A 14,276-nucleotide genomic window follows, 5' to 3' on the forward strand; every position below is an offset into this window, starting at 1 on the left:
ATATCAGCAGTTCCCTCCGTCTAGCAGCCTGCACTAAGCAGAGACCTGGGAAATTACTTCTACTATCTTTGGACAGACGTGTCGCGCCAATATCCGTCTGTTCTTCAGTGTCCAAAAATTGGTTGAAATGAGTGTGTAGACTGTTGTCATCTGTCCCTATACGAGCGTTGAAATCTCCACACACAATGGTCAGGGCAGACGGGTAAATAGATTCGAGTGGCTCTAAAAACGCCTCTAGCTCAGCCCATGTAGCCTTAACAACGGGTTTTTTTTGGCCTGGGGGGATATAGACATTGACCAGCAAGAGAATAGTTCTCTTGAAGCTAAGTAGGGCGGCTGTTGCTAAAGAGTTGCAGCTGGGTAGGGCTGTTAGGGAGTGCGCTAGCTCCGTGGAAATGAAGCAAGCTAGGCCACCACTAGATCTGCCGCCCCTTTGAGATGGAGAGGCAGGCAGGTAGTGGCAGTTATACCCATTAAGAAATATAGGGTCATTCTGCCATGTCTCCTGAAGGAAGATGATGTCAAATTGCTTAAGGTAACACAAAAATTGTTGATTATTTTTCTTGGCGTGCCAGCCCGCGATATTCCAGGACAGCACTTTTAGGCCCCGGGCCCTTCGGGGGGCTGGATCTATGTCACCACCATGTCCAGCAATTCTTTGGTGTCTAAAAAAACACACCCGTTGGTTCTTTTTGAGGCTGGCTGCTTGGAGAGAGTGTAGTGATCCTCTTTTCTTGGTGATTTGGGGCTAGGTTTTGGAGTTGGGGGGGAAGCTAATTCATTCGGAGACAATTTAAGATAGCTGTGCCAGGAGCTTTGAGGTTTCACACCTTGCTTTGGTCTTACTTTATTGTACATCACAGGGGGCTCTGATTGTAATTCCACGTCCACACATTTAAAGGTGCCTCCCACTGTCTTCTTATCCACCAGACATTTGGGAGATATAGGCTGCACATAAGGGTCCTTCATTGTCTCACCTTGATCATCCTTTTTTTCTAGTCTGCTTCGAAGTAAATCAAATCTTTTCAGGATCTCAGTTTGAGCTGGAGAATGCAGTGACCAGAATCGCTTTATCAGCGAGAGTTCTTCCTCCCAAACGGAGTCCTCACTGTCCCACGTGGGAGGCTCGACGCCAGTTGGGTGTGAGGCTTCCTTTTTTTCATTTGGTGCTGTTTGGTGGGGATGATCCTGCTGGAACTTATACTTTCTATTTCGATGGTTTTGGTGGTTGGTTTTTTCCCTTTTGTGAACTTCCACTCCTATGCTCTTGGGCCCTATCAGAGGGGTTGCAGGTGCTCTATTTTCAAATATTCTTAACAGAACTATTCTTTCTTTTTTGAATAGGTTTTTAGCTCTAAAAATGAAACTGGCCAGATTATGATCTAAAAAAGTAATCAGTGCTCGTACCGAGCAATCATCTTGATGTAGATACTCTATAGCGGCTATGTCAGTTGCTTTTACTACCCCCGGTAAAATGCCACTTATAATGGACAAAAAGTGGTCTGTACGGTCCAACCCTGCGTAAAATCTAGGCGGTTTAGGGTAATTAGCAAAGACAAGCTTTTGTGGGATTAGGACTAAACTCCATTCTCTTTTGGGACACAACATCTGTCGAACTTGAGAGGAGTGGTTCCCCTCGATAGTTTGGGTCGCCTGCTCACCTCTGTCTACTGATTCTGTGCTGGCCATGAGAGGACTCTGGGGCGATATGACTGCAGATGGATCAGTTCCTTTGTCCCAGCTCGGTGTTGATTCTTCAGAACTTGATTTAGATTCTTTTATGGGAGTATCTACTTTACGTGTCTCTTTGATGGCACTCGACTTGGATTTGTTTTTTCCACTTGTAGAAAGGGATGGAAGAAGGTTAAAGAGCTTCTGCCAATATTTTTTACAGGTACGGTGAGTTGCCTTAAGCCGCCTTGGGTTTTTCATGTTTTTGCTTTTTTTCCTCTTAGGCTCAGCTTTTTTCCTCCGGGGTTTACTGGGGAGTGGTGGATCCGGGCTGGCTAGGGGATTTGTATTCTGGACTGAAGCACTCACATGTTGTTTGAAGTTATCCACTAGGGTCAGGAGCAGCCCGTTTGTTATCGCTAGAAATTTTTTAACGTTGAGGAGATCCTTAGAGATCTGGTATATCTGCTCCTGAAGATGATCACCCCACATTTCTGTTCCACAGTCATTGGCTTTCACCCAGTGGGATGAAAGATTACCTCCAAGTTCCAGCGGTGACAAATGAGGATTGGCATCAGATGTGTTGGCTGTGTTAGCCTTTGTAGCATTCTCTGCTATGGCAAGTTCTTGAGCCAGATTTGTTGGATGGCTTGTCCACTTGTTGTTTGTTTGCAAGTCCTTTAACTGTGTTGACCAATCCAGCACTGTAAGTGGCAAAGGCATAGCTACATCTAGGATACTCTCATTCAGAGTTCTCTTGCTCGAGTCTTTTTGGGGAAAGTAGCTGGTAATTTTACTTTGTCTCCTTCGTCGTTCCATCGGCCTCTGTGGTGAATTAGGCAGAATTCCTTGGTCCTTGTAATTTTTCCTGGTGAGGACCATAGTGGGTATATGGGTATATATGGATGTATGGTAGGGGGGTGCTTGCTTACCGGCGGCTTATCTTTTGTTCTAAGCTGGAGTAAACAGTAGCAGAGGTGCCGATTTATGGAAGTTTATGGAAGTTGCCTCCTGAACCTCTCCAACCTCTCCAACCTGTTTAGTTCTCCAGCTATTTACATCGGGACTTGTGAGGTATCAATCATTTGAAATGTTGGAAAATATTACTGGTCTTAAGCTTCTATATTGTGCCTTGTTTCGTTTAAAGTTCAGCTAGGTCTTTCTCCCTCATTCAACGACCTCACGACGTAACCAATAAGGTAGCTAGGCAGTATAACGATGCAGTAAAAAGAAAACAAAAGTCCCTTGTAATAATTATCGGGTTGAACTTGCCTTGTGTTTCTTGGGGTTATAGCGGCTTCATTTCCTTCCCTTTTTTTTTTTGTAGATAAAAAGCTCGGCGTCTTCCGAAGGAGTAGTTGGCCTCCCCCGTCTGCTAATTACCAGCTTCGTGAAGATAGGCGGCTTGCTGAGCCTCCTTCGGATAAAAATAGGCCTTTGGCAGTTAATAAAAAATAGTGATAGTTTAAAGCTGCTAAGCTCGGTTAAAAGAGAGGAGAAGAAGAAAAAAAAAAAACTTTAAAAGAGCTGAAGAGTACTAATAAATCTATATATCAACGCGGAGCACAAAATTGAGCTGCCGCTAACGACGCCATCTTGGCTAAGCCCCTAGTCCATATGGATTAATAGTGCAGTTATTTAATATACATGTAGCTAAGGTACATGATCAGATCTGTGTGTCAAACATTTTGATGTATCCCATGTTGACCTTGGGCTTTTCGTGAATGAAAAAGAAGTAGTAGTGCAGACACCTGATTGTGAGGCTTTAGCTATGCTACACTTTAATTTCAAAGGCCGAGAAAAGAAAGTTGAAATGTCGTGTTTGCCTCTTACACAGGGTGAATGGCTCGTATGAGGCTCTCTCTGGAGGAAGCACCACTGAGGGCTTTGAGGACTTCACTGGAGGAATTGCAGAGTGGTACGAGCTGCAAAAGCCACCGCCGAACCTGTTCAAAATCATCCAGAAGGCTCTTCAGAAGGGCTCTCTCCTGGGATGCTCTATTGATGTGAGTTAGTGTTGTTTTCTTTCCAGCTGTCCCACGTTCTTTTGTGCATGCAGCAACTGGAAGGTTGCTTTAGTTAGGGGACTGTGAGGTAGTACAGAATTCCAAACCTCCAGGTAGTGCACAGGGACTGGAAAATCCTGAGCCCTTCTCCTCCTATAAGAATGGCTGGTGTTAATTTGAATGAGACTTTAGGGCAAAAAAGGGCCCCAAATAAGAATTCTCCTTACCTCTTCCATTGTGTATGTTAACATCCCTTTGCAACAGCTGAGCAGCACAAAGGCAGCTGTTGCTGCTCTTCAGTGGCTGGGTGTATTTTCACCTCATAGTTGCATTTGAGTACACAAAGGGTCTTGTGGCATCTGAAATGCTAACAAATTCTAGTAGGGCACAAGCTTTCATGGACTAGGGTTCCACTTCATTAGGCACTTCTAAATCAGATTGCTTTTTAAAAGAATAAAAATAAATAAGACTGCTCTGGCTATCCTTTTTAAGAATATACCTGCACACACCTTTAATTTCCCTGTCTGAAATAAATCCCCAAATGTGTGACTCTAAGAAAAGAAGGGTCTCTTTGGAGACCTCCACCATGTAGCTGCAGACAACATACCTGATTCCAAGTTCCGTGTACACCAGGGATGGGGAACCTGCCCCTCCCTCCAGATGTTGTTGGACTCCAGCTCCCATCAGTCATGGCAAGCATAGATAATGGTCAGGGATGATGGGAGTTGTAGTCCAGCAACAACTAGAAGCCAGTGATTCCTCATCACTGAGGCATGTTATGTTGCATGTACATTGCTCTCCTGTGGAATTAGGTTTCCTCACTCACTTCAGTGCAGCTACTAACTCTGAACATGCATCCCTATAAGTTGTTTCCAGCATTGTAATGAATGAAGAAGCATTTGCAGGCGAGAGAGCTGTGAATGTGAATCAGAACTCCCACATGCAATAATAACTTAAGGGATAATGCCAAGGAACCATAATCGTCATCTACATTTTGGGATGCTCCACCCTGCCCCTAATGAAGTAAGTTAGGCTGAGAGATGATAGCTAGCCTTCAATCATCTGGTGAGCTTTTTTTGGATCTGATCTGTCTTCTCAATAATCTTTAAAGTGGAGGGTGAGGGATTGAATCTATAGTGCAAGTATGGGGAGTGCTAAACTCTTGCCACCCTCTTCCTGCTTTTGCCTCCTGTTGCGCCTCTGCCCCAGCAGCTTTTTCCTCATGGCCAAATTTGCTTCCATTACTGAAGCCCTGAAGAAAACAGCCTGATGACGGGGCACAGGCTGTGGAGTGGGGAGCGGCAGGCAGGGCAGGGATCTGTGCCTCCTTACCCATAAATCTGCTTTATGCTTTAAATCGCTCAACCTTCTATGAGTGATTATGGGTCGATCTTTCGAAAACCACAGGGCATCTGCCTTCACATGTCATTTCACCCTGGCTGCAAAACCAGCTAGTTTTTTCTAGCCCACGCCCAGCATTCTTTCTTCCCCCCCCCCCGACATCTTTATTGAAAGTTGAAAAGTACAAAATTATATGTGCACTAAACATGGTGAGACGTAAATAAAAGAGAGAAAAAGAGAAACAACACCCGTGTAGAAGGGAAAGTAAAGGGGGGAGGGGGGACCCCGAAACTTTATACTTTACAAAGTTGTTATTGTACTTCACCGGATCTTAACCTATTACAGTATTTGTAAGAATGGATTCAAAATATCATCAAATTTGTCCATGGCAAGTCTGCATTTATAGGCAAGTTGTTCATAGGTTGCGAGTTTGTATAGGTCTTCAATCCAATCTTAGAAGGGAGCGGCATTATTATTTTTCCAATTCATCATTATCAGTCTTTTTGCTGTGGTAAGGGCACAGAGAGTCCACTCATATTGTCCTTTTGTAAGGTTCCATGTGCTGGGCATATAATTCAAGAGGATATTTTGCTTCGTAAATGTAAGGTTGTTCTGTTGATAGTTTCAGTTACCTTCTGCCAGAAATCTTTCAGTATAGGACAATGAAAAACATAGGTTACAGAGAAGCATTATTCCTGTTGCATCTGCAACAGTTAGACACCTTAGGTCAGGGGTAGGCAACCTAAGGCCTGGGGGCCGGATGCGGCCCAATCGCCTTCTCAATCCAGCCTGCGGACGGTCCGGGAATCAGCATGTTTTTACATGAGTAGAATGTGTCCTTTTATTTAAAATGCATCTCTGGGTTATTTGTGGGACCTGCCTGGTGTTTTTACATGAGTAGAATGTGTGCTTTTATTTAAAATGCATCTCTGGGTTATTTGTGGGGCATAGGAATTTGTTAATTCCCCCCAAAAAAAAAAATTAATCCGGCCCACCACATGGTCTGAGGGGCGGTGGACTGGCCCATGGCTGAAAAAGGGTGCTGACTCCTGCCTTAGATAGCCCTTTTTTAAACAAACATAATGGGGTCCAGTGTTTTCCACCCCCGGCATTCTATCCCTTACACCACGCTGGATTTAAAATTTCTGGATTGTGGCAGATCGAGTTCTTTCAGATCTGCAAACCAAAGCATCAGATAGCAGATGGCCAGACATGAGTGGTGCAAAGCCCCCTTTGTCTTACAGCTGCAGAAACCGATCCTAGAGGTTGCATACATTTCAGGCTCAGAATTGAGAAAGCCTTGTTGGAAAAGGGCCAGTTTGGATAAGTATTCAGGTGGGCAGAGGCTTGATAATGTAAACAGTATTTCTGTAAACAAAAGGCTATCACTCCAGGAAGGAGCTTCTGCCGGAGGCTTAAGGGGGCTTGACTATAATCCCTTGGTTTCAAGATAAAATAAAAAACAGTGTAATAAGACCCAAGGACAGGAACTCAAGGCCAAGAATGCAAATCTTTAATAGATAAAATATATTTGGAAGACACACAGCAAAGGCTAAGTATTATCAGTATGGTAACAGGCTGCAAGTAGCTCCCTGGGATGTGGGGGTGCTATTTTTGTTATTTTTCAGAGAAGGGGGGGAAGTTGTTTAGAATTCACTTTCATAGTAGCACAAAGCAGGGCAAACAGCCCAGTCAAAAATTAAGTAATACAACCTTAAAGTTCCCAGAAATGCCTGCCTCTGCTGGCTTCTCATTCTCAGCCTTCACAAGAAAACTTCTTTTATCTGAGGACAAAACTGCATTCCCCCCCCCAACGTCCCCCAGGCTCTGATGCCCTGATTCATTCTCTGTGATATCTAAATCCTAACTGTGCCAGAGTGAACCGACTTTAATTTGCACTTCCCAGAAGAACAATACACGAAAACACATCTAGCCTTAAAAATCCACACTTCCCCAAAGGCTGTGATGCAGCACAAAACATGGGCAAAGATGTGTGTGTAAGGAGAAGCTGTGTACAAATGCATATACTAGTGAAAAGTAGCATACAGAAGGTGGAAATTGCCTGGAAAAAAATGTGTATATTAAGAAATTTGCATTAAACATGTATGCAACTAGGAGAGCAATTTTTTAAAGAAATTGCATTCAAAATTGTGTTGTTTTGTCAGGTTGCCCATTTTTAAGGTTTGAACTGTAAATAGGCCTGAGAGCCAAAAATGCATACAATAATATTGTTTATATGAGATGGAAGATAGTCTTCAGAGAGGGAGAATGCAATCAATTGTTTCTCAGAGGCAGTGAGAAATTTGGCAAGCCCCAGCACCTCAGCTGACACAAGCAGAAGTCAACAATTTAGGGCATGGGGCAGTGCTGGTTCGTATTCGCCAATTCCTCTTGTCAAAGACCCGGGTGCAGAATATGAAGGGGAAAACGAAAGGAGCTCATGGAGCTGTCAAGCCCCCTGCAGGAGCAATTGCCGCTGTAGCATTCAGCATGGCACCGGTGCTTCAGTGAGGGATTGTGTCACCACAGGAGCAGTGATATTTCCGTGTGTGTTTGCAGATCACAAGCGCTGCTGAGACGGAGGCTGTCACCACACAGAAGCTGGTCAAAGGGCATGCCTACTCCGTTACAGGTGCAGAAGAGGTAAGCTCTCCATCTTGGGAAATGGCAAAATGTAGTGCGCTAACGATATGATATCATTTTGGGCCAGTATTATTTCCTAGGCATCTGAGATATTATCTGTGAAATGTTTGAATGTACTGCCCTCTTGTGGCTATGAAGTCTCCCATCCAAATTTTGCCTTATTAGCCCTCTTGAAATGCTAAGAAATATTTACTGTGAGCTGTATCACATGTTGCCAGTTAGTGAACCCACAATGTGCTTAAGTTTCGTTTTTCCGGAAAATCACATAACATACGAGGTGCACACAAGCATAGTGGGGAACTGTGTTTCCCCCTGGCTCCATCACAGGGTACATCTTTTAGCCAAGATGGGGAATCTTCAGTCCATGCCCACCAAGAGGTCCAGTTTGGTCCATGAGGCCATTTCACCCAAACCACACTCATCCACCAGCTGATATCACTGGTAGGTGGAAGGAGACGGTTTAATCCTGCAGAAGGGAACAGGATTAGGCAACCAAAGCATCAGGATTTAATCTGCACATAATCTGAGCAACTGTTAAAGTTCATTGCAAAAGCACTCTTTGAAGCAGCACTATGCTTATCCTTTAAACTGAGGTGGGAGAGGTGCCTGCTCTTCCCCAGCCCCGCCCACTTAGAGGAGACGTGCAGGACTGCTTCAAAAAGCACTTTTGCAAAGGGCTTTTAGACAGCTCCTGCACTCGTGTTACCCTGGAGGCTTCTAATGCAATTAACTGTTGCCCCACCAGCTAGGAGCACCCCCATGTCATCACCTGCGCTTACCCCAAAGCAAAGTGGTGCAGATCCAAGCACTGAAATTCATTGTTCACCACCTCTCTCTCTGCCAGCTCAATGGCCTGCTGTAAAAGACAGATCACAGTTTGGAAAGGGTTAAATTTATGATGGATAGCAGGTATGGTAGAATGAGAAAGGGGAAAGGGAGATAATATATAATAATCTCAGCCCTCTCTCTCTCGCTAATAACTTCATTGATCTTTGGAAGACACCCAGAGTGATTATGCTGGAAGCATCCCTGCCCTTCTGATTCAAATGTTGTCTAAAGCTGACTCCCTGGCAGGCTGTACAAGAGGGCGGGGATGATAATGAGCAGTTGGCAGACTTCTGATTGCAGCTGGCCTTAGATGCTTTGGCTTCAGCATTTCCCAGTATCAACAGTCAGGGGGAATATGCTGCTCCGATTGAGAAGGGAACTGAATTCTGCCTCTGAAGCCTCTCCCGGATGTTCCAAGGGGCTTCTTTTATTCCAGGCCACTAGCCAAGCACTGCGGCTGCCCTTGATAACTGCTATTCCAACAACTGCTGCCATAGTGCATATGATGCACAGGTCTTTGCAATCTGTTCCCCACCCAATTCATCCTCATAGCAGTGCTGTGAGCTACGCTCTATTAAGGCAAATTTGATGCAATGTGTGTTATGCAGTTTGGCACTACAGAGCTTTTAAAAAATAATAATAATTAAAATTAGGTAGTTGGGGGGGGGTGAGGAAGCCAGAGTAGATCCATGACACACAGAGGGTTTTTGGGAATCAGACACACACACTTAGTATTTCCACTGGGAAGAAGGCTCCCATTAGTGCCAGTTCCAATCAAAATAGCCAATGTGGAGGGGGCTGCTTAAGATCAGGACCATTGGGGGGGCAAAAGGGTTAACGTGCCCCTCCCTTCCACCACGGCTCACATTTTTTATCATTTACCTAACCTATCATGTCATATTTCTTTGGATTCATATAATGGACATTCCTGTACATAGTATATTAGATTTTCTGTGTTCACACAGCCCATTGGGTGAAAAAGACCTACACAGTATTCCAATTGGAATATTCCCACATCCGCCAAGCAAATGAGATTATGTCCCGGGGAAGCAGCTCCCCTGCCATTGTGGAAGAGGAAGTATGAAGGGCAGCTAACTGTGCAATTCTGTACATGTCTACACAAACGTAATTGTTGAATTCAATGGGGCTTACTCCCACATACCTGGAAGCAAACCCCACTGACCTGAGTGCCACTTATGTTTGAGTAAGTTCACACAAGATTGTACAGCGAGTCGCTTACATTGCTGTTGCTGCAGTTTCATTGGGAGTTCAGAAGTCAATGCTGAAGGTGAAGGCAAGAAGGCCAGAGAATAACATGGAAGAGTTTGGGAAAACCATGGCTGCTTTTTTTTTTTGCATGATGTGACTATTGGTCGGACAAAAAAAACACCCCATATTCCACAGGAAATAACAAGTCTTGATGCAAAAGACATTTAACAAACAATAACAACCTGGCAACAGTGCAGGCTTATTCAATATAAGCAGCTGTTTCTTGGCATAAAGAAAATGGAGAGCACCTGATTTCTTTCCCCAGTTCCCGTCTAATAGTGAACTTAACATTTTTCTAATCCTGCCAGGTGAATTTCCGAGGCAGCCTGCAGAAATTGATCAGAATCCGGAACCCCTGGGGGGAGGTAGAATGGACTGGAAAATGGAACGACAAGTGAGTTTCAAGCCTGGAGGCCAGAGCTGTGCATTTCCAATAAACCACATTTGGGCGTAAAGTTTCACATTACAGGTTGCCAAACTCTAAAGCGGTGTCACTGCAATGACTTCTTGAAAGCAGTCTGGCAACTGTAAGACCTAGATCACAGATGCATTTTCTAGCACTTTAATGAGCCTTTCGGGAATCTTTCCCTGCTTCAGTTAAGTGCATTCCCTCTGCATGTAAGTTATGCTTTTCTTGCTTTAAATGCTGCTGCATCTGTCCCTGCAAGCATTAGCGGTGGTTGGGGGGGAGGCAAGGAATTCTGGAAAGGCCACCTGCTGCTCTAAAGATGGACATTAAACTGGCTTTATGTTTTTAGCTGTCCAAGCTGGAACGGAGTTGATCCTAAAGTGAGAGAGAGGCTCACGCAGAGACATGAAGATGGAGAATTTTGGTAAGGTTGAAACACAATGAAGCAGCTTTTCATGGAGTTCATCTCGCTCAATATTGTCTCCACCAACTGACTGGCAACAGCTGACCAGGATGCCCCTGCCCCACCTGGAGATGCCAGCGATTGAACTACAGCCCTTCCCTAACTTTCCAAATGGAGGGGAAGACATTATGAATACTATTCTAGTATACAGAAAGCTGACATACTTGCAGCCATCAAATTGTAAATGGATCTCTGGAACCAGTTCTGATTGGAATACACACAGACCTAGTATAGAACACCCAAAACAGCCCTGACAATTGTCTTTGCTTTGCTATATTTAGTTTTGTTTCTCTTATAATAAAAATGAATAATAATACCTAAAACACCTGGATGGCTGGTGGAAAATACAGAGTTTTTCAAACTTGAGTAAATGGTCTGTAGGAGAAAGATTTCAAGTGGGTGATCTTTTTTTTAAAGCATTTCTTATCCTAAAGGCATAATAGCCAACTGCTGTTGCAGCTTGCCAAGGGAGCTTGCCATCATGTTGCCCAGAGATTGTTCTGGGGGCAATTGATTTGATAGAATCATAGATTCGTAGAGTTGGAAGGGACCATGAGGCTTATCTAGTCCAGTCTGCTGCAGTGCAGGAAACTTTTGCCCAAGGTGGAACTCGAACCCACAACCCTGAGATGAAGAGTCTGACGCTCTTACCAGCTGAGCCATCCTCCAGTCCTATCATACAACTGATGGGAAGAAGCATATCAGAATCGTCTTTTCTTAGTAGGTTTTTTTTTCCCCCTGGCACTATCCCATAGGATGTCGTTTAGTGATTTCCTGAGGCATTACTCCCGCCTTGAGATCTGCAACTTGACTCCAGATACACTGGCCAGTGACAAGTTCAAGAAGTGGAGCCTGAATTTGTTGGATGGGAACTGGAGGAGAGGATCCACCGCTGGCGGATGCAGAAATTACCCTGGTAAGTCACTCTTTGGCACAGAAGTAGCCAGCCCGGTGCCATCCAGACCCTGTACTCCAGTTCCTATCACTCACAACCAGCACAGCCAGTAGTCAGGGTTGGTGGGAGTTGTAGTCCACACCGATTGTAACTTTTCACTGGAATTTCCTAATAACATCCAGACAAAATTATATAGAGCCCTCCCACACCAAGACTTCAGTGTTTAGGCACAAGTCCACTCGGGTGCCTACAAAGCTTCTGAACCCCCACCATCACCAGCACCCGGTTACTGCTCTCTTGGGACTCAGCTATACAGCTACAAATGAAACACTTTAAGTGTGTTTTAAGTGCAATATACAATGTGACACTAGATGGCGATGGTGAGCCTTATGGAAAATTCATTGTGTTTTTAAGAAGCATTTTCAGAACAGTTTTTATATGTGTCTGGATTCCAACTTGCTCTTGGCCCAGGGATGAGCAGCACACCCAAGCCACAACAACTACTCTATAAACAGCAGAGGACAGGCAGTGGAAAATGGAATCTGTGTTGTGAGTCATGAAGGAAAACAGAAAGCTTTGTTTCCCCTGAGAGCAGGGGAGGTTGCAGAGGTAGAAGGCAGATTTATTGAGCATAGTGAGTTGGCATAGTGAAAACAGCTTGATTTGAGGGGGTGGGGATAATCCTTTTTTAAGATCCTATTCGAAAGAAAGTTTATATGAAAGCTGCAGGGCAGTGGTGATTTTTTAAAAAATCACCTAGAAAGGCCTACAAAGTCTGTGAATCTACAAGCTTTACTTTATACATCCTTTGCAAAACATCCTCTTCGGTTTAGTAAAAGTCTTTTGGGACAAAAGTAAGTGAGGTCTCTGCACAGTGCCTCCTTTAGCCCCACCCCACTCCAGTTCAGTCTGCAATATCAACTACCAGGAGTTTTGATACCACTGACCTTTGTGGGAAAATAGGCCTGTCACATACTGTCAAAAATGGTCCACCGGTTCTGGAACCTGACCTTTACTGGAATGCAGAGATTCAAGAAAGGAGCTACAAGCAGCTGCACTCCATGTGAAAATCATTCTGAAGCTTTTTAAAAAGAACTACATGTTTCATGTCCTTAAAATGAGCGTGGAAATCTGAAATGGAAGGGGCTGTATCTTCCCAAACCAGGAAGACATCTTTGTGCCATCAGCACAAGCCGAGTCGCTGTAAGCTGAATATGGTTTCAAGTAACCTCCCTTCTTTCATCAGATACATTCTGGATGAATCCGCAGTATTTGATCAAACTTGAGCAAGAAGATGAAGATCCCGATGATCCCGAGAGAGGCTGCACCTTCCTTGTGGGCCTGATCCAGAAACACCGTCGGAAGCAGCGGAAGATGGGGGAGGATATGCACACCATTGGATTTGCCATCTATGAGGCAAGCTCCTTGTTGCTGCTTTCCTTTCTTCTTTGCAAACTCAGAGAAAGTCATTAATTTCAGGGTCAAAGCTGACATGTTCAGAAATGCATGGGTTGCATAATCCATAGATTGATGGTGGCTTATCAACAAAATTCTAATCTCCCTTTACCATTAAAAAATGGTTCACCAAATGCATGTTTGTCACTTATTTGTGTGTAGCATCAAGTGACAGTTTGCATTTCTGCATTAGCCACCATAGACATGGCAGCTAAAACATGCACACCATCTGATTCAAAATGCTTTTTCAGTGGAGATGGATCGCACCCTTGGCAGAAAGGCATCAAGTGATTAACATTCATGCATGAATCAGCCCCAAAGTCAAAAACAGACGAACATTTTCTGGTCTACTGCAGCCCTTTAGGGAGGTCATAGATGTTGAAGACTACTAATAGACAAATGGGTTGTCTTGTTGAATGATAATACCTGGGCCAGCATTCTCCAACTTGTTACCTTCCAGATATTTGGACTAAAACTCTCTCAGTGCCTGCTAGCATGGTCAGGGATGATGGGAGTTGGAGCCCAAAACATCTGGAGGGAACAGATGTTGGGAAAGACTGATCTAGATTCTAGAATAATACATACTTGCAACATTTAAAGGAGTTGTACACAAGTGGCAGATGAAGCATTGTTGAGTGTTGTTGATTTAATGTACACCTTTTTTTTCTTCTTGCTTTCCCACAGGTACCTCCACAGGTATGTGCAACTTCTGTGCAATGGAACGTGTGTTCCTAGTCTAATAATGTCCTGAGGATGGGGAACTTCCAATCAGCATTTAAAGAACTATTTTAAACCAGATGTTTAAACTTCCAGAAATGTATGTCGTTTAACATGCAAGTTTTGTCTTTCACCATGGGCAATGTAAGCACATAGAATTTTACAGCCATGTGTTGACTTTATTTGCCAAAGGTCTGCTTTTCTTTCCCTGGACTCTAAAGCCCTTAAAATGCAAATTTTCCTCCAGCACCTTTTAATCCTTCTGTGATACCTCATCTCAACTTTATCTCAGTTCTGATGTCTGGTTCCAGTTGTATGGTTTGCTCTCAATTTACCCCTCCCACTACCATCCCTGCTCCACCCACGTGGCTGTTTCAGCTTTTGATCTGGGCCAGATGTTCTGAGGGACACCTCTTTCTGGCTGAAGGTTCCTTTCAAGCCAATAGAACTCATTTTCTATGCTTCAATGTATTTCTCTTCCCATGTAACATTCTTATATTTGTAATCATTAACTCAGCTGTTTAGAACTGTGTAGTGTCCTTGTGGCCCTTCTTCAGTTACATTCTGAACTGGAATAAT

The 14,276-nt window shown here is 44.0% G+C and overlaps 1 protein-coding gene across 1 annotated transcript in view; it reads left to right on the forward strand.

Moving 5' to 3' along the window:
- Positions 1-14,276, forward strand: part of LOC309529418 (calpain-2 catalytic subunit) — a 37,394-nt gene that overhangs the window by 12,525 nt on the left and 10,593 nt on the right. The window contains exons 5-11 of the mRNA XM_082217553.1: positions 3,509-3,677; positions 7,578-7,661; positions 10,067-10,152; positions 10,517-10,591; positions 11,386-11,546; positions 12,772-12,941; positions 13,665-13,676. Coding sequence (XP_082073679.1) covers positions 3,509-3,677; positions 7,578-7,661; positions 10,067-10,152; positions 10,517-10,591; positions 11,386-11,546; positions 12,772-12,941; positions 13,665-13,676 — 757 coding nt within the window. The remainder of the gene's footprint in view (positions 1-3,508; positions 3,678-7,577; positions 7,662-10,066; positions 10,153-10,516; positions 10,592-11,385; positions 11,547-12,771; positions 12,942-13,664; positions 13,677-14,276) is intronic.

Source organism: Podarcis vaucheri, assembly GCF_965113315.1.
Source record: "Podarcis vaucheri genome assembly, chromosome: 3".
In the NCBI taxonomy this organism is placed as follows: Eukaryota; Metazoa; Chordata; class Lepidosauria; order Squamata; family Lacertidae; genus Podarcis; species Podarcis vaucheri.